This window comes from Monodelphis domestica, chromosome 1, assembly GCF_027887165.1.
Source record: "Monodelphis domestica isolate mMonDom1 chromosome 1, mMonDom1.pri, whole genome shotgun sequence".
Classification (NCBI taxonomy): Eukaryota; Metazoa; Chordata; class Mammalia; order Didelphimorphia; family Didelphidae; genus Monodelphis; species Monodelphis domestica.
The window spans coordinates 525023436-525044785 of record NC_077227.1 but is presented as its reverse complement, the minus strand read 5'-3'; the positions used below and the strand labels follow the sequence as shown (position 1 = coordinate 525044785).

Below are 21350 nucleotides of genomic sequence, written 5' to 3'. Positions count from 1 at the left end.
AACAAAAGGAAAGAAATCTAGAGCCACATAAAGCCTATAGTCTCTCCGTTTGCTGACCTGTAATGTACTAGAACATTCCATCCCTAGCACAAAAGCTCTGCTTGTGCTTCCCTGCTACTGTGTGCTGGCTGTAGGCAAATGCAGTGTGTGGAAGGGGCTGGTAAACTCCTCAGAGCCATTAACATTAACTACTGCTTCTTTGCCTCTACAGTTCAGCTGCATTTCTTCCCCTATGCTAACTTAAATACTTCAAGGATATGTGATTTCTTTGGTGTGGACACTCTATAATTTCATAGATTATACCTTTCACACACACACACACACACACACACACACACACACACACACACACACATATGCACACATGCACATGACTCAGTAGATGGTCTTCCAGTGTTTATTTGGACAAAAAATGTATACCCCTGGAGTTGGTTTAGTGCAGTGCCTTTCCAAATTTAGGCAGGCTATTCCCCAAACCTCAGACAAAATAAGAGGGGTAAGTCTGCAATTCATGAGAAGGCATTAAGTTAGAAATGTGGAGATCATCACTCCCGGTGAAAATGATCAGAGACTTTCTAATCTCAACTGTACTCAGATCAGTAAAGTCTGGTACTGTATCTTAGAGTAGTTGAGGGACAGTTTATGATAATATGATAAGGCCACTAATTATTTTCAAGTCTTTAAAAGCTAGGAAAGAACAAAGACAGTGTGTCTCAGGTTTTGAAAGGAAAAGAAAGAACCTAACATTCCATTACATATAGGTTCTTCTAGTCAACAAGCAACCGTGTTTTGTTTTTGTTTTGCAATATCTTTAGCATCTTTCAGCCTTGTTATTTTATCTGGCTCTACATTTCCTCTGAAAAAATCAACAGAATCAGAAAAGGAGAGATAGCAGGTGTGGACATGAATAGAAATCTGACTCCCATAACTTCCTTCAAGTTAAAAACAACAACCCAATTGACCATTTAGAACTTCGAAAACTCTGAGCATTCATTTATATTTTTAAATGTTATTTAATACCTCTTCTTATAAGGTACCTAACTTTAGTTCAGAAACTCTGTATAGACTTTTTCATGTAACTCAGAGGGAAACAGCAAAAATGATTCAATATTATAAGCTTAGTTTGTAAAAAACTAGAACTATTCAATGCCAGTTCAGTAACAAGAGGATAATAATTGAAACTCTCTCAGCATTGAAAGGTTTCTAGGTATGAGGATCTCCATCATCTCCTTTTAGAATCAAATGTTAAAATTTCATGTGACGCTTTTGATTTTATTTAAGTATACAATAAACATTAAATGTCTTCTGTATACAAGTTACTGTACTATGTGCTCAAATTAAACAAATATGTTAAGAGATTTGTAAAAGATAAAAATAAACTAGAAAAAAGTACCTGGCTTCTTGGGACATTTCTGGCATTTGTGAAAGCCCCATGAAGTGCCCACGGTGCCACAGCAATCTTCTTGCTTTGAAAGTCCAGGGAGCGCTTTACCACACTGCAATGATTAAGTGTGAAAAAAGAAAGTTAATGTTAGTGTAAAAAACATTGAGCTCTAGAATACTGCAGCATTTCACAATCACATAATAAAACAGTTTCCTTGTTATCCACAGAGAAGGGAAAAGTTTTTGTTTGCTTACTTAAGCATCTTTTAAACAAAAGCCAAAACAGACTTATGTGTCATTAAAAACAAATATTTCCAAGTAAGTAATCCTTTCACTGCCATTTTTAAGTCAATGACTCAGAAAAATCTGTCCCTATTCAGGGCATATAATAAAACTTTTAAAATTCCCTGAATACCATCTCTTTTAAAACATATAAGTTTAACGAAGAATTTTAGGTGTCTTTTTTTTTTTCAACTATTTTGATAGTCTTTGTGGTATCTTTAATACCTAAACATGACTCAAAAAGACCTACCTTCTATGAAGTCCATAATTTTGTTATCACAGAGGAACATGTGGAATTGGGGTAGAGCTGATCAGGAATGGCCTGATCTTCGATGACAGTTATGTGTACAAATCTAACACAAATCACATAATATAAACAGAGATGAGGGAAAATCCAGCTAAATCAACCAAAGACCAGGTACTTTCATAGCCAGAAAAGTTAGGTCTACTGTTTGGGAGGTCAGAAAAGCTGCTGACAATATAAATAATGCACAACATGAATGAACTAGGATCAGGATAATCCATTTCCAATATGTTCCATTTTATAAGTTAAAATGTGTTTAGAAATCTACTATCATGGGGGCAGCTGGGTAGCTCAGTGGATTGAGAACCATACCTAGAGATGGGAGGTCCTAGGTTCAAATCTGGCCTCAGCCACTTCCTAGCTGTGTGACCCTGGGCAAGTTGCTTGACCCCCATTGCCTAGCCCTTACCATTCTTCTGCCTTGGAGCCAATATACAGTATTGACTCCAAGATGGAAGGTAAGGGTTTAAAAAAAAAAAGAAATCTACTATCATATTAATGAGTTAAATTTAGAAACAATATTCTACACTTATAGTCAGCATCTATACATATGCAGATCATTCATATATAGTGCCATTTAGGCATGGCTTAAGTAAAATTAAAACAATCAAGACTTTCTGTTTCTCTATGATCAAGATTTAAATTCTACTTTTCTCCTTGGTTTCTTCAAATTTTCTATACCGTGGGGTAAAAAGAAGTCCCTTAGAGTTCTTGAATCTCAAAAAAAGTCAACGTGCAAGGTTTCATTGCACATTTAGGCTCCTTCATTCCACTGTTTGGTTTTTATGGGGTCATAGCCAAAAATAGCACAGGCTATGTCTAAATCCATTAAGGGGCAAAGTAGATGCTATCACAATTCTGTGGGATTTTGATTAAACTAGACCCGTATGGCATAAGAATGGATTGAAAGTGAATGAATGAAATCATGGTTTTAAAGGGAGGAGGGAAGATATTCACACATGCTCTTTTAGTTTTGGTGGTGGTAGTGTTCGGTTGTGTCCAATTCTTCCTGACCTCATTTGGGGTTTTCTTAGCAAAGAGTGGTTTGCCATTTCCTTCTCCAGCTCTTTTATAGATGAGGAAATAAGGCAAACAGAGTTAAGTGATTTGCTCAGGATCATACAGTTAGTCTGCACCTAAGATCAGATTTGGACTCAGGAAGATGTTTTCCTAATTCCAGGATCAGCACTCTATCCACTGTGCCACCTAGCTGCCCTGCCATTTTAGTTAACTCAAGATGAAAAAAAAAATCCCTTAGTCCATAATCTCAAAATTGAGAGACAGTCAGAAAGGAGAAGGGACAAGACCTGAGAGTGATGACTCAGGAGTCTAAGACCCCCATTCTACATACATACATACATACATACACAAAGATATATTCTGCTAGCTACTATATGCTACTAGAATTCTTACCTCAGTGAGGCTATATGGGGAGTAATTTGGCTGAATGAAATAAAATGCTGTTTTAAATGCCATTCATTGAAATTATTATCATAATTTTCATTATCATCACAAAAATAAACTTTCATTTTGTTTTAACCACATTTTATGAACAGATTAAATTGTCTTATACAAATTAAAACAAAAATGGATTTTTCCCCTATGTGAATGAATGAATGAATCGACCAACATTTATTAACTGTCTACTCTGAGCAGAAGCATGACAGTGAATAGAGAGTCTGCCTCAGAGTCCAGAATATATAGGTTTAAGTCTCACCTCTGACTCACACCAATTAAATGAGTTAAGCTCTCAGTGGCAAAGTTACCTCTGATATGATAAATTGCAAAAGGATCCTTGCAAGAAGTTCCCTGTGTTAATCCATATAAGAAAAAAACCTAAGGACTATGCTAGGCACTATGAATGCAAAGATAAAAATGAAGATACATTCCTTACTTTAAAGTTACATTCCATTGTAAGAAACAAGATATGCACTTAAGAACATTTTCTCTCCCCCCCCCTCTCTCTCGACAAAGCTACTGAGAAATAGAATGCCATTTGTAAGAATAATAAATAGACCATAACAAACACAAAGAGGAATATTGTATAATAACCCTGAAATGATAGATTGGAGCATAAATAACTGCCTCTTTTTCTAAAGAAAAGTATTGCTCATTCATCATTATATCATATGAAATTATAATCCTGGTGAAATTATTGAAGCATTTCCATTATATTTTAGAGAGCCAATTCTAGGAAAAAGCTATTTAAAAAAACTAATACCCCAGTGGAATCGTGTGTCGGCTATGGGGGGGGGGGGTGGAGGAAAAGAAAATGATCTTTGTCTCCAATGAATAATGTTTGGAAATGACCAAATAAAATATTGTTTAAAAAAACAAACTAATACATTAGGCTTCATTAATAGAAGCTTAAAACACAGAAAGCTGTAGTCCTAATTGAACCATCTATTTCTAGAGTAATTGGGTTTAGTTCTGAATGCCACCTTTTCAGAGAAAACTTGACAAATAAATGTATTCAAAGATGGAAAATCAGGATGGTACAAGGTCTAAAAGACAAAATGAAAGATGGGAACAGTTGAAAGGAATGGAGACGTTAAGTTCTGAGAAGATAAAAGAGGTTGGGGAATGTCATAGTAGCTGATCTTCAACTATCTGAAAAGTTTTCCTAATGAATAGAATGTCACTTTGTTTAGTGTTGCATCAGGATGCAGAACTTGGAACCAAATGAGCAGAAGTTTCCAAGGCAGGAGTTTTCAATGAGCAAAAGAACTTTCTAATAGAGCTAACAGTCAAAAAGGTACCCTTAAGAAGCATTGAGATTCATCATCACTGCAAATATTAAAGCTGAGGGGGAAAAGCCAAAAGAATATTATGAAAAAGCTAGATAGATAGTTATATTGAATGGGAGATTAGACTAAATGACTTCCAATGGCACTAAACTTAGATACATTAAGTATCTACTACATTCTGGGTACTAGAAATATGAAGATGAAAATAATAAATCCCTACTGTCAGAAAACTTACATTTTACAACATTGTGGAAATATAAGTTATTCATTCATAGAAAAAAACAGTGCATGATATTTATTAAAAACACATACTCAATGATAGGAATGGGAAGAAGACACCAACAAGGCAATCAAGAAGTGCCTCTTTAGACAAGTAGTACTTAAGGTGAGCCTTGAAGGGATTAAAGGCTTTCAAGATATGAAAATGAAAAACAAAAGCATTTAAGGAATGTGGATCGATGTATTGTGCAGGAGGAGATGAAATGCCATGTATGAGGAAAAATAAAAAGGTCACTTTGACAAGAACACATGGTAAGGACTAAAGTGTAATTGGTATAGAAAAACAGGCAAACAAAATGTAGGAGAAAGACAGAAGTGGGACCCAGGAAGAATAGGTACATATAAATAAAAGCATACAGAGAATAGTAGTCAGGGAAGGGAGCTTTAGCTGAGGCCATCTTTGGAGAATCTTTACAGAGTATGTGTACCCAGGGGACAAATTCAAGCTGTCAGTGAGCCCCCATGTTACCTTAGAGAGCTGGGGGAGAAAGTGCTTGCTTTAGGCCACTAGAAAGAGGGGTGGGACAAGAAAAAAATTTCCTTTCGGTTCTGGGAAGAGGGGGAACAGAGCAGCTCCCAGAGTGCTGGCTCTGCACAAGTGCCAAGTCTTCACCAATGCTGGCCTAGGTCATCTATGACCAATTGCCAATATTTCTCAGTGAACTCAGAGGACATTAGAGTATCTATCACACACTCTGACATGTACCAATGGCAACTGATTATGCAAGTGGTAGAAAGCAGATGGGAGGGCAGAGGGCAAAGGCACAGCATACATGGCAGCAGATTAGTTGTCAAGATATTTTTTAGAACCTTTTTAGTGTCTTTGTGGGAGAGGCTGAAGCTCAGGCTGAGGCTAGCTAGACCTGAGGGATTAAGATAAGGTTTTACTCACTTATCCTCCATTCCACAAACAAGGTAGCTCTGTCCCAAGGAAAGCACTCTGGCTGCCATGCTGAGCAGAATTTTAATAACAGAAAAACAGCGAAGACAAGAGAAACACAGAATTGTACTAACTCCTTTTGTTCTGCATATGCCCCAACATGCACACATCCAGGACTGTACCTTGTTTAGAGATACTCTCATCCAGCAATCATGAAAATGTGGAATGAGTCAAAAATAACCAAAACCTGGCAACAAGTTTAAAAAAAAATACCCAAAGCAGCTCAGGGGCAGAAGAGATTGAAATGGCCATTAATGTCATGCTTTTAGTGCCCTTTATTCACTAGTATACTCCCTAAAGAATTGGGTGATGAGATGTAGAAATGAAAGTAGCATACACAATCTCCCTGCCCTCATCTTCTTGCCAACTATTCTAGAGGTGATGAGATGCAAATACTACTGGATTAATGCCACTTCCCTCAAGGATTCATTTGGAAAAAAAAAAATTAGAGGATCATAGTTCAACACTTTAAAAGATCCATAATTTCATCAAGATGGACACTGTCCCTCTATTGATATAGATGTTCATTACAACTTTCTTGAGTTGATGTCCCAAAAAAAAGTCACCGCCTAGCAGCTGGCCTTATAGTGATGACTCTATAAAGCTATAAAACCATAAAAGATCTCTTAAGTCATTTAAAAACTTTTAAAAAATTTTAAGTTGCTTTAAAATTAATGGCTTACAAGGGATATTCTTTCATAAAATATAAATTGTAGGATCCATTTGATACTTGACCTCCATTTAGAAGTAGGGCCACAGCACTTTCATGATACTGGTAATTAAATTGTGATCACTACTGGTTTAAATTTTCATTTAAATATATGAGTTGGAGTAATGTTTCCAAACTCTGATTCATCTGGCACTCGAGGCTTGTTTCTTTTTGTCAGTAAAAATTGGCAGCTATCACAACTGTGATCCCACTGCTTTGGTCATGAATTGGACTTAGGAGGTATATGTATAGCAAGGCTAAAAATTTAAGAGTTGTCTCAGTGATTTTGAGTTCTCACTTGTACTGACACATTAGAGGCAAATAATAAGACATCCTTAAAACACTATTTCCTTTAACATGGAATTCTTTGTAAGGTTACTCTATCTTGCATTTCATTTAAGGGAATGTATATAATAATAATACACAAGAAGCCCCATATATATAAGGACAGCCTTCTGTGTAAAACTGGGCAAATCACTTAATCTTTCTTGGCCTCAGTTTTCTCAAATGTAAAATGAAGGGGTAGAAGTAGGTGGACTCTAAGGTCCCTTTTAGCTCTAATATAATGATTGTGATAAAAACCCAGCATAGTCCAAAAGCCCTACTATTTTTGGCATTAGTGCTGATCTAAAAAAATGTGACATTGAAGTATCGTGATAAAACCCATTAATTATAGCAATCAATAAGCATTTATTAAGATCCCAACATACCAGGTATTGTGCTGAGCACAGTGGATACAGAAACAAAAATGAAATTGTCCCAATACTCATAAGACCTATCCTGTGGAGAAAGCATTAACTACATAGATAAGAAAATACAAAATACATACAAGCTTAATATAAAATAATTTCAGGGCAGGACTCTAGTAAATGGGTGAATCAGATAACACTCCACTAAGAGGAAGGGGGAAGGAGAGGAAATAAGTATTTATTAAGTACTTATTGTATGCCAGATGCAGAGATAAGCACATTATAAATATTTCATTTGATCCTTACAACAACCCTAGAAAATAGGCACTATTATTATCTCCCACATTAGAAATGAAAAAAAAAAATGAACTCTAAAAAGGACAAAAGATTGAACAATGACCAAAAAGATACAAAGAAAATCAAGAAAATCTTCAATAAACTTCTTCATCCTATCTCTCTCTCTCTGTCTCTCTCTGTCTCTCTCTGTCTCTCTCTGTCTCTCTCTGTCTCTCTCTCTCTCTCTCTCTCTCTCTCTCTCTCTCACACACACACACACACACACACACACACACACACACACACACACACACACAGAAGAGGAGGAGTACCACAGGGAAGCCAGCAGGAGTACACATGAGTAGACAGGAAACCCTTTGCATCATTACACAGTAATGCCCTGATGGGGAAGCCCCAAGGGTGAAACACACAACACAACACCTTATCAAAGAAACCCCAAGACATGTAGAAAATATCTAGCACCCTGATTAAGGAAGAGGGGGGAACATGGGGGAGTGCCTTTCCAAGGAAATACCAGAAAAAAGCAGAAAATCAGTGATCAGCAAAGTTCCCAAGGGAACAGAAGACCACCTATTACCCTGACAGGAAATCCCAAGGAGTCAAGACCAGCCAGTGTTTTAACCAAGCAAGCTACTTGGGAGAGGGGGTAAGGGGTGCAGACTTCATCCAAGGGGTCTCAAGGGAGAACAAAAATCATCTAGAGCTCTGTTCAAGGAAACCTTAGGATGTACAGAAAATCACTTAGTCATTAATGAAGGAAGCCTCATGGATAAGAAAGGGTTCCCTGATTAAACAACTAGAACCCTAATTAAAGAAACCTCAAGGGAGAGAACTAAGACTAGCTTGATTAAGGGCACTCAACTGTAGAACTCTGAATGTGACATTTAATGCCTGTCAGAACACAGACACAGCTAGGAAAGCAGAGGTAAAAAGCAGGAAATCAAGAAAAGCAAGGTCAAAACTAAAGAGGGCTTTGCCATCATCAGTCATTGTAATAACCAACATGAATCCAGAAAACTAATGATGAAACATGATACCTACCACCTGACAAAGAGGTGGGGAAATCAAAGTGAAGATTGAGATGTACGTTGTTCTATGTGCCTGAAATATTGATTTGTTTGGCTTAACTACATTTATTTATTATAACATTTTTAATTGGGGAGAATTTGGAAAGGGGCAAATAGAGATGATAATGGCACTTTCCTCCCCCCCCCAAAAAAAATAAGAACAGGATGAAATTAATATGATTGTAACAGCACTGTTAAATAAACAAAAGTAGGTCTTTAAGAAGGAGACATAGACAAGAAAGTTTTTTTTTTTTTAATTAACACACGGAATTTCTACAATTTTAAAGAAATATACATTATATGTAATGGAGATGCAGGAAATTAATAAGCAATATTCTTTTTAAATTCTCACATATAATAATGTTTGAAAAACAAGGGAAAATATTATTAATCGAAGATGATACTATAGATAAGCTTTGAAAGAAACTAGGAATCCTAAAAGATTATGGCAGTCAGTACAATGTCACAGAGGCAGAAGACAAATGTTGCAGTTTAGGTGAAACTGAAAAGTGCAAGAAAGAGAATAATATATCCTAAGCCTGGAGAAGCATGTTACTGCCAGACATAAAAGGCTTTAAATACCAAACAAAAGAGTTTGGCATTTATCATATAAGCAAAAAGGAGTAACTGGTGTTTTTGGAACATGTACATGATTACATTTAAACTACACTACACAATGGAGTATAAAGTAAATTCCCTATGGTGGAATAAAGGGTATTTTATAGGGAAAAAAGAGATTCATATTGAGATACAGAACCAACTCAATACATGTACAATTGGAAAAAGGATAGAAATGAAAATACTTTTGAGAATCAGATTGAGGTAAAGTTATGGAAGGGTTCTTCCCACTCATTTGCAACATCAAGCTGGACTGTTCTTAGGCCAAGATATGAAAAAGGAAGTGACTCAATGACTCTGAGGGGGAGGGAAATTCCAGGTCCTTGAAGCAGGGCACATAAAAGAATAACCTCCAGCTGAGAGAGAACACTAGGCTAGGTCAGGGAGTAAGAGGCCAAATTCACAGGAAAAAAGTGAGTGGGTGGGAAACTGGTTGAGTAAAAGGTCAGAAGAGAAGTAAGGTAGGGTAAAGTCATAGAGACTTTTTCAAGTAGTAAAGAAATTTCAAATAAGATTGGCTTTTGGACATAAATCCAACCCAGTGACAAGGAAAAATATTCAATTCTATTTTCTGAAACAAAAGAAGTTTGTTCTTGTCCCCAGAAGATCTAGTTTCAAATACTATCTCTGCCACACACTAGTTAATACTGAGCAAACAACAATCATTCAGTGCCCCAAGGAACTCAATAGGGTTATAAATTAGAAAGCAGTAGCTGATTGTCAATGAATGGTATTTCCACAGAAGGAGTTCTAAACATTGATGAAATCTCAGGTGTAGACATTTTTTTTAAAAATTATTGGCATATTAGTGAAAAACACAGTATGCCAAAATATAAAGGATTGAGTCTTTTAAAATAATTTTCCATTCCCCCTCCTTCCCTTTACGTGCTTTAAAAAATAATTTTAACCCTTTCCTTTCCCTCAACATTAGCCAAAAAAAGCAAAAAAATTTTTTATTAAAATGAAAAAGTGATGATAATCAGAAAAAGGGTGAAATTGCAGCCTGCCATCATGTAAAAGCATATTGGCCACTGTTTGAGTTCAATACTCAGCAGGATAGGATTTAGGGGCTCAGCATGAAAACTTTCCCAGCTAGAGGGACATCCCAGTAGAGCTACTAGCCAAAGTAAATTCCAACACAGCCTCATACCATCACATGGAGTGCACAACATGAATGTGAAGTCTCGCTTTCCACAAAATCCTATTCCATGTGGATAAAGAACCAGAAGTCAGGGTAGAATTGACCTCTAAATGGGGGTGATCTTTTCATCCTAATTTAGTTTTAAAAGTTTGTATTAATCAGTAAAACAGAGAGCCTTTGAGTCATTTAATATATACAATGGCTAAAACTATAAAACTCAAGTTCTTAGAGGGGAAAAAAGAATAAAGAAGATGTAAGAAACAAATGAGAACATGAAAAGTTCAATGAAAAAGGTCTTGATTTTGCAGATCATTTCGACTAGTGAGGAAAACCCTAAATTAACTGATAATGATCATGGTTTTCTAAGTACATGAACTATACTTTCTGTATTTCCTTTATAAGTTACAATACAATGCAAGGAATGGAGCAAAAGATAATTTTGAGAATATACACAAACAGAAAAAGCAATGGGAAAGTGATATAGCATGCATAAAAGCAATGCTTAATACATAAGAATGAGATATGACTGAGTCAGAGAGGATTTCTGAAAAAAAATTTTCTGGAAATCACACAGAATAAGAAGGGATGAATGGGTTTGCAATCTACATCAGAAGAAGAAATGGACATATGATTGAAATCATGGACAAATGTGTCAACATCAAATAAAATTAACTTTCTCACTCTCCTTACAGCTAACATTTATTCATTGCTTTAATGTCTGCAAAGTATTTTATTTACATTATCACATAATTGTCACAAAAAAAATTGTGCTATTATTTTCTCCATTTTACAAATAGAGAAACTGGCTCAGGGAAGCTCAATTACTTGCCCATGGTCACTTGTTAGTAACTGTCAAGGGCAAGATACTTATATTCATAAATAAAAGGTACAACAAAACTATATTTCCATTACACAACTTGGTGACATAAATAGTCAACTGATAGATAGCATTCAATATTTACTAGGAGATTATCTATAGATAAATATTTAAAAGGAGTGATAGAAAGTGGGAGGACATAAGAAACATGCCACTTACCCCAAACCCCAATGCTCTAAGAAAACAATAATTGTAAAAAGTATTTGAATGTGAAAATTGACAAATATCTGAAAATTCACATTTGAAAAAAATTGACATTTGTGCTGAAAAGTATTGAATGCTATCCAAAACAAAATTATTATATTATTATAAATAATAAATATTATTATAAATTATCATCCAAGTAAGCATATACTCATAGGTTGTATTTAGGCCACTGATTTCAAAGCACTCATAATGAAGCATTTCTCATACTACAAATGTGGCAATACTTGGGTTTGATCACATCACCCACATGTACTTTGCCTCTCTATATATATAACAATCCTATCCCACATGGTGTTGCCCACCCAAACCATCATAATATTGTAAAATTAATATTCAACCTAGCAATATCTCCCATGACCTCAGATGCCTCTAAGCATAGCTTTAATTTGCCCATGGACATGGCAAAAGACCAAAAAGTGTAGCCCAAAAAATTAATAAGTAGATGAAAAGTCTCAGGCCTAGCTAGCTCTTTCTTCAACCTCTCCACACCCAAGATAATCTTGCCCCATCTTCTGTTCAGTGTGTTGAGTGATTTTCTGTGTTCTCCAAGTCCCGCCCCAAACTCTACCCCCATTCAGATAAGGCCCTGATATAATATTACTCACATTTACTTCTGTGATATCAGAATCTCTGCCCTTCTACCAAGATACTTCACTGGCAGAAAATAACTAGATCACTGAGGACAATACTCTGACATGCAAATGTAGGGACATAACATTATGCATGTCTATTTCCATTGACCCAAGAGAACCCAGGAAACTTTGTGAATCATGATTCTCCCTACGGACATAAATATAGAAGGCTTCAGTACAGATGAGGGGGAGTAAATACTAATCTATCTAATTAATCATGGTTTGGGGGTATATGTTATAGCAGAAAGAATTCTAGTTCCAGGTCTATTACTAATGAGTAGTGGGAAATGTGAACTTGGACAAATCCTTCCACTTTCTTTCAAGGCAGCAGCTTCATCTATGAAATGAGGTTTCTTTGATAAAATGGACTATGATTCTATGTGGACTATTTCAGGATTGGAACTAATCACTAAGTCAGGTTCTCAAAGTAAAGGGGATTGTTAAACAATAGCTTTCTTAGTGCTTTCATTGGGACTGCAACCATCCCTCCCTAGGTCTTTCCTGCCTAAATGAAACCTTATTGTTAGAGAATCTGGACTGCTGATGATCCTGCAAACTCTGGCACCTAGAAAAAGAAGGGAGGAATGGAAGATGCTATTGAGTTATCACTGTCCTTGTGGCATTCATTTGATACCCTCAAAACCTAGGTGTTTGTTATCTAAGTCTAAGTTCTCTCACTAGTTATACAGCATGTTCTAGAAACCATTCAGCACAAGGAGAATTCACCAGAGCCACATGGAGAAAGAGATTCTACACTCAAACTTTGTAGCCATAAAGAAGTGTTAGAATGAGGTCCTGCCTTTTCTTCCTCTGAAACAAAGTGTCCTCTCCCAGGTTAAAATGTAAATTTCTTAAGTACAAGGAATATCTTGTTTTTTGTTGTTCTTGTATCCCTTCTGCATAGCATGGTGCTTCAAATACAGTATCTAAATTTCTTGCTGTTCAATCACTTGTTCAATCATTCACTCATTCAATAAGATTCCAGAATAAAAGAATCATGAAAACTTGTCTCAAACATGAATTCATGGATCCCAGTGTTTTTGTGTGACAGCCACCAACTTAGTGGAAAAGCCTGGCACCCTCTTTTGGTCTACTCCTCTCAATACCCACCTTTTCAAATAGTCTATTCAAACCTTGATCATTAGGAAAATGTTATGGAAATAGCAATGAACTCAGGAGTCAAGTCAGACTAGGGTATGTATATTACCACCAACATCTAAAAGTTCTATTAAAAGTGAATCATATAACTTTTCTGATCTTCAGTTTCCTCATCTCAAAAATGTGGATGATAACACATGTAACATAAATATTTCTACAAAATTGTTGTAAGGCTTAAATAAGATAATGTGTCAAGTGTTAATTGTTTTGTTAACTCTTGTTAATATCTATCACCTAGACTTACACAACTATCATGACACAAACTAATATAATATAACTGGAATGACTCTTTCCTTCTTGTATGGTCCTTAATTATGTTCAATTTTGTCCTAATAATATTACATCTTGTATTTATCTCAATGATGCTCCATCCTATTGACTATTCTGGTTATTCTCTAATAGGTCCCATGGAAAAATTCCTATTCTTAATCCCTAGATGCTTTATTTTTTTAAAACATTACCTTCCATCTTAGAATCAATACTATGTATTGGTTACAAGGCAAAAGAATTAATGTCAAGTATATGAGGCTACATTTGAACCCAGGAACTCCTGTCTCTAGGACTGTCTCACTATCCACTGAGCAACCAAGCTGCCCCCAGGACCTACCTTAAAAGGGTACTAAACATCCACCATCCAACCATATTTAATCTACATATATTCAACTACCTACCTAATCCCAAACCAGACATCAAAAGATCCATTAGCACCTTAGGCAAAGTACTTATGCCCCAGGATGATCCTATGGGTAAAAAATGAACATTGGAGGATCTAGTCCCATTCATTCTGTGGAAATTCCATTGTCTTTTGATTTGGAAGGTCTCTCTTTAAAGGCAAGACAAACCAGTTTTCTATAGGCTGAAGCTAATGCCACTTAAATAGTGGCATTTGGCACAAGAACTCTACTGGCACCATTCAAAATCTCAGAATCAGAAAGATTTATCAGAGGCCATTTATTATAACTTGCTCACTTGAATAATATCCAAATCTGACCCACTCTGCATTAGTCCCTATAACCTTGGAACTATGAATTCACACGATCATAAAATTATAGGAAGAAAGGACATTGGAGACCATATAGTCCCAATCCCCTCATTTTATAGAAGAAGAACTGAGGTCAAGAAAAGTCAAGTGATTACCTATGGTCACACAAGTTCATAAGTAGCACAGCCAGGATTCATGCCAAATTTAATACTGATTTCTACTGTAACTAATACAGTTCTCTTCCCAAAAGCCTTACTGTCCACACACATACACAGTGTGGTTTGAAGAAAAATGTTTGCAACACATTTCTATCAAAAGAGCTCAGAGACAGAGAATTCAAGTACCTAATCCCCTTTTTACATGAAGGGGAAATGAGGTTCAGTTTTCATAAGTGACATGCCTATGGTTATAAAATAAATAATAAATATTGGTAATTTATGAATTATTATTATTAAAATTCTGCTCTATTTTTGGACCTTCCCTTCCCTATTTCTTGCTTGACCACACTCTATTCAACTACTTTCAGCCAGAATATTCTATATATCTGTCATAGCCACTGTCATTTGGCTCTTGTCCACTTGTATATAATCAATCAATGTCAAGTGGTACAAGGGATACCACAGTGTGGAACCCACAAAACATACTCCATCACCTTGATGCTACTCTCCTCCCAAACAAAATATCCCTCAGATACCTTCTAGGCATTTTCCAGATAAATTAAAATTGAATTCTCCTAGATTACCAAATAAGAAATGCAAAGATAATTCATGTTTTAGGCTATAATCTATCAGAAAATGAATCTTTCCAATCAGGACCTCCTAAGCATCATGTAAATTATTGTACCCTTACAGCTATTGTACCCATCAACCCATCCCAAAGAACAAACATCACCAATAACTTGGCATCAATTCTACGGTATTTTTGCCCTCAAAAGCTATTCACTCAATAGTGTGATGAGCTGAACAACTGGAATCCCTCTTTTGGAAATCTGAGGGGGTTTTTTTGTTCAAATCATTCACAAAAATAAGGCCCTTTATGTGGGGAATCCTTGGCTATATTTAATGTGAGATATTAATTTTTAAAAATCTCCTAGGCACATCTCTTTTTTTCTCCTTTACTATAAACATCTTTCGGGTGAACTAAATGTACTATTTCCACCTCTATTAAGGGGCCCCTGGGCAACTTCTAGGAAAAATTATGTCCTTCTCTCCCCTAGCATCATGTAACTGTCTATTCAAAAGAAAACTAGGAAACCCCATGAGAGCTATTCAATATCCACAAAATAGAGCATTGAACCTGTTTATTTATATTTGGGAATGAGAAAAAGTTACACATTTCTGAAATATGTTACTGATATAATTGCTCGGCTACAAACTTGATCAGCTTGATCTAATGGCAGATTATTATAAACAAGACTATTGTCCAATGTATCACTGGCACAGTAACAGGCATTGTCTCATATGAAGAGGAGGAAAACTCTTAAATACTTCCAGATTTTCTAAAAAGACTTGTAAAAAATTTGTTTTGGCTTCAGTAAGGCATTCTTTACAAGCAAGCTTTTTATATAAAAAAAAAGGCCATCCAGTTTTTCATTTATTAGATAGATATATTAAAGCAATGTTAGGTATTTATGGTATCTGATATATATTTAATCTTCTGATATCCTGAGATATTGATTTTTCAAAGTATCTACTGTGGATGAAGTAATAAACAAAGGCTGGCTAATGGAACTTCATCAATTTCTGATGGTGTATTTGTTTAAAAGAATCCACAGCCAAAACCTGGATTCCCAAGAATTCCCAACTATGCTAGTCCTTGAAATGGTAATTTTTTTAAAAGTACACTAAAGCAAAAATTGTTTTAAAAAGGAGAAAAATCAGTAAGTGTGAAGCATCTGATTTTACTTTACATAAATTATTCAATTGTGGCCTTTTACTGGCCTTACTCTAATAATTCTACTATTTCACAAAAAGAGAATACACAGGTTTCTGAAGTGTATAAATTTATGCCATTCAGGTAAAAAAAATCATTCATCTCAGTTTTTTATGAACTTTCTTTGCTAAATAACTTCAGAAATTCCATGATACAACTTTATCCTGGATGAAAACTAAATTAAATTAACTTAAAGATATTACATCTTTAAGACAAATACTTGTTTAAGAGATATTAAGAAAACAGGAATGATCAGTATTAATAACAATTAATTATCCCTCAAAAATTATATTCCATCAAACTTAAATGTCTAAGTATTTTTCAAAATGTTTATTTTTGCTACTATATTTTGTGTAAATCCTCATTCTTAAATAGAGTCCTGACTGTTCCTAGGCAGATATACTAAGGTTCAGAGAAGGAAGGATGGAAGTAGAATAGCATGCAACAAGAAGCCATAAATGCAACATAGAACAGAATCATCTGGCTCCTCTAGACAGTCCTGCTGTGTTCCATCTATGCATACTAGTCTAGTGCATTGATGGCTCCTAAGTATTAAGCAAAGGTGATTTATTTCTGGACACTACAGAGAATTTGAAATGTGTTAAGATAAAAGGCACAAAAAAAATGATTAATGGGTTTGGAAAATGAGACCTATGATGAAAACCTTAAGGAACTGTAGCTGTTTAGTCTCAAGTAGAGAACCCTTAGGGGTGGCTTATTAATGTAAAGAATTTAGGTTAGATGTTAAGAATAACTTCCTGGTCTTAAGCTTATTAAATCCTGGAATGTGCTACTAATACTTTTTTCTCTATAACATCATTTATCAAGTCCATTCTTTCCTCTCTATTCCAAGAGCCACATTATTAATTCAGGCTTTGTTCATTCTTCCTAAATTAATATAATCCCCTAAACAGATTATCACTTTTAGGACTGTCCTACTTAAGCAGACTCATTCTGATTTACAGAATAATTTCTTCTAGATATCACTCTGATAATATTTCTTGATAGCTGATGTACCTGCCTTATGAAAAAGAACTAAATCTTTGACCAAACTATCACTTCTTTTGGTTCTGTACATAGCAGTCTCTTAATAAATATATGCTGTGTCTGTAATGCCTTTTGTTTTGAAGGTCATCATTTTTATCTCTTTCAGAGTTTCATAAGATCATAGATTTAGGGTTGGAAGGAAACATATGTAATCTATTCAGTGGTGTCAAACATAGAAAGAAATAGAGTCTACTAAACCTAAATTCATACATAAGAATTCTTGCAGGCAGCACATTGACTTAGAAAACTACATATTAACATTATCTATATTATGTTATATTTTGTTAAATATTTCCCAATTACATTTCAATCTGGCTTAGCTGCTCTCCTCGTAGAGAGCATGTTGAACACCTTTGATTTAACCCATCTTCCTCATTTTACAAATAAGGGAGCATAACTTTCAAAGAATTCCTTCATCTAATTATCCTATGCTGACCCTAGAATATTAGAACTAAAACAACTCTACTCCAAAATGAAGTTTCCTTCTTTTTACCATCCAGATTAGAAATCCAACATTTCATTACATCTATGAAATCTTTTTAGCTGACAAAGTGGGGGAAATGGTGATTAACCCCAAGTCTATTCCATCCAAACGTGGATGTTTTAAGATCCCTTCTTTATTCTCTATTCTGTACGTGAATATATTTTAGTCTTCTATAAATAAGTGATATTTATTTCATTCAATCATCAAGTATTTACCAAAAATTAATTATCACCTAGAGCTCTACTAGATACTACAAAGCAATCCTTCAATCAACAAGCATGTATGAAATATCTATGATATGCCAGGCACAGAGGATACAGAGATAAAAATTAAACTACCCCAGTCCTCAAGGAATTTATAATCTATTGGAGAGTTTACATTCTAACTACAAGAAACACAAAAGAAGTTTAAGATACAGCCACAGCTTTCAGCTCTAGCAAAGTCCAAATTATATGCATATAAAATAATTGGGAAACAAAGAAAATTGTGTTGTACCATATGAAACTACAATAGGAATTCTGAGAAGTACAGTGTTGTAGACTATGGTGGTCAAAAGCAATGCAGCCTATTATAATCAGGAACGGCTTAATGGAGGAAATGAAAGGAGGTACATGTTGAAATATATTAAGTATTTAGAAGACAGACGGGAGGCCATCCTTAGCATTTAGGAGACTTGCATGGTTTATTATGCTTCCATATAGATTTTTACATATAGATTTTTATTAATACTTATCATTTTTATTTATTTATTTATTTATATTTATTATATATTATATCTATTATTTGTCAATAATATATATTATATATATTAATGTTTATGTCAATGGAACCTATCCCAAATTGTAACCTCTTAGAAAGTAGGGACTGGGTCTACTTTATCTTAAATGATGTCTGTCTATATGCTAATATTGTTGTCTTTTGAATAAAAGTGCCAGAACATAATTTAATAGATGTGTGTGTATGTGTATAGCACATAACCAACAAGTCGCACATTATTCTGTTTAGCCACTTCCAACCTGAAAATAGATTTCATTGACCTGAAACAATCTTTAAAAAAAAACTCCCTTTTTATATGGGCATTTGGTCAAATTCACAAGTATCAGATATCTTTTAAATGGCTGAGACATAAATATACACATGACCAGTGCACCATTCAAAGTATCAAGTTAAGAGATTCTGTGCTTATTTCAACTATGCTGTAATTGGCTAAAATATTTGAGAAACTCTTTTTGGAAACTGCCATCAAGACTCTAAAGTATTTAACAGTTCTTAAGAGTGTCAAGTTTTGCTCTTTTCAGCATAGATTTAATTTCAGAAAAAATCAAAAGTCATTTGAAGCCAAATCTTGATGATAAAAAATGCTACTTCTACTTTGGATTTAAAAATGAGATATTAGTATTTAATATTAGTATTAGTAGAATGAAGTTGAATATCTAGAATGTCTGGATTATTTTTAAATGTGTTATCATACATGTTTTATTTATTTTAATTTATTTTTTTAAAATTTCCTAATAACATTTTAATCTGGTTCAGCCACATTCAGAAGTAAAGTGGGCAACATGTGGACCAAGATACATGTTTGTCACCTCTGAACTAAAGTTCTTTCCCCCTAAAGTTCTTTCCAATTCTAAATCTGTGATCTCAGTACCAAAACAAAATAAAAAACACAATCTAGTTACAGTCAAATTTTTTAAGTGGACCATGCATGTTTTAAGAAATCTGTGCAATAATATAGACATTTTTCTTCAAGGCAAAATGGTCTGCATCCAGGGAAAGATTAGAAAAGGCTGTGGGCATCAGCTTTCTCATTTGTTTGTTTGTTAAATAAACCATGTTAGGCATTAATGCTTTATGAATACAGTTTCCTTCATTTCTAGGAGACAAGATGCCTGGGTTCGGGTTATATCTTCCTTAGGGTGAAGAAAGGGTGATGTTTGGGTCACAGCTGATTCTCTGAAGTACTCTTTAATGAGGTTCTAGGAATCTACATTTTGGCATCTTAACATCTGCCCCTGTACTTTGACTTCAAGGAAATTGAGCACGTATCCTCTCCATTGGCAGGAACCCAATAACATGCAAACATGTTCTCTTACATATGCTTGGTTTTCTCCCTCTTCCCAAGCCCCACTTGCATCCTTTCCCTGTCTGTACTGATCAATTTCCACTTTAGGGAAGAAGGACACGGGGCACAGTCAATGTGGCAGTGTTTACTGGACGTAGACCTGCTAACAATTCAGTCTACAAACTACAGGCACCCCTGGCTTGGAAGTGTGGTGTTGCCTTTGACCTAGGTAAGTTCTGGCTTGTTTATTCTAACCTAGCAGCTACCCTAGATCAACTAGAGACAAGCAGACTCACTGACATCTAGTAAAAGGTAAATATCTGAATAGGAGAAAAGAAAAACTTATTGCATAGGAAATGCTGTGAAGGAATTTCAAAAGTAATATTGTTCTCTCAGCTTGCTCACTGGGCCTTCTGCTTTATAGGCACTACCTGAGGAGACCAGCACCTCTGAAAAAGACAACTTTACTTCCCATGAAGATTTATCTCCAACTCACATAAGAAAAGGAAAGGGATTTAACCAACTCTTCAGTCCAGTCCAAAGAAGCTCTTTCCTATTAACAACTGAAATATAAATTCAAAAGCTCCTCATTTCATGACATTTGTTATAGGAATTTGGATTACAACTGATTTACTGACATAATAGATTATGTTGAAGAAAGTGCTTAACAGACCAAGAAACTGCTCTCATTATCTTATTAAATAACTAGTAGGGTGAGTGATGTCCCATCCATTGCAATAAGACATTTTTACTCTAAATCAAGATTATAGCAAAATTCCCAGTGAAATATTTCATACTGCATAACATAGCCACACTATAGTAATTTCTGCATAATCAAGTCCTTTATGAGGTAGAAGGGAAATTCTCAATGGACATAATTTCTAGTGTTGCACCCTCTACTCACCAACTCTCTCCCATCTAGTCTAGAATTATGTGATGTTCCCCTCCACCAATTTAGACCCATTTTTAAGAAATTAGTAAAGTAAGGTTCACATTGTTAAGTTTATCCCCTACATATTTGAGTGGTAGATAATATGGGGATCATTATGAAGTAATTATGAAGTTTTCTTCCAACTTCACTATTTAGCTCACAGAGGATGTTACAATTTAAATTCTTAAATAACTGGGTTACCTTGGGTAAGTTATTCTATAAGTTTCTAGTTTCCCTTAATTGTCTCAAATTTTCTATTTCCTACATAAGGAGAAATGACCCCTTGTCCAAAAATAAAAAGACATTACATACAGAGTGAAGCCTGTGCAGATATGAAGGCCAGAAGAAGTCTACTCTATGCCCCATTGCCAAAACTTTTATACAGGTGAAATGAGCTTAAAATTAATAAAGGCAGCCTTGAAGGAGGCAAGAAGGCATAAAATGTCAATTCAAAGAAAGAGCATTGTGAAGTGAAAAACTTGCTGGGTTTGTAGCCAGGAAAGACTTGAATTATTGAATTATGTTTCTGACACTTATTGGCAAAGTGACCATGAGAAAGTCACTTCACTTTTCCTAGACTCA

At 35.1% G+C, this 21350-nt stretch overlaps 1 protein-coding gene across 23 annotated transcripts in view; it reads right to left on the bottom strand.

Annotated features, from left to right (window-relative positions):
• LTBP1 (latent transforming growth factor beta binding protein 1) overlaps positions 1–21350 on the bottom strand; it is a 459359-nt gene that overhangs the window by 199739 nt on the left and 238270 nt on the right. For all 23 annotated transcript variants that reach the window (XM_056813254.1, XM_007476056.2, XM_056813253.1 and 20 more), the window contains one exon: positions 1394–1496. In XM_056813254.1, the coding sequence (XP_056669232.1) occupies positions 1394–1496 (103 nt within the window). The remainder of the gene's footprint in view (positions 1–1393; positions 1497–21350) is intronic.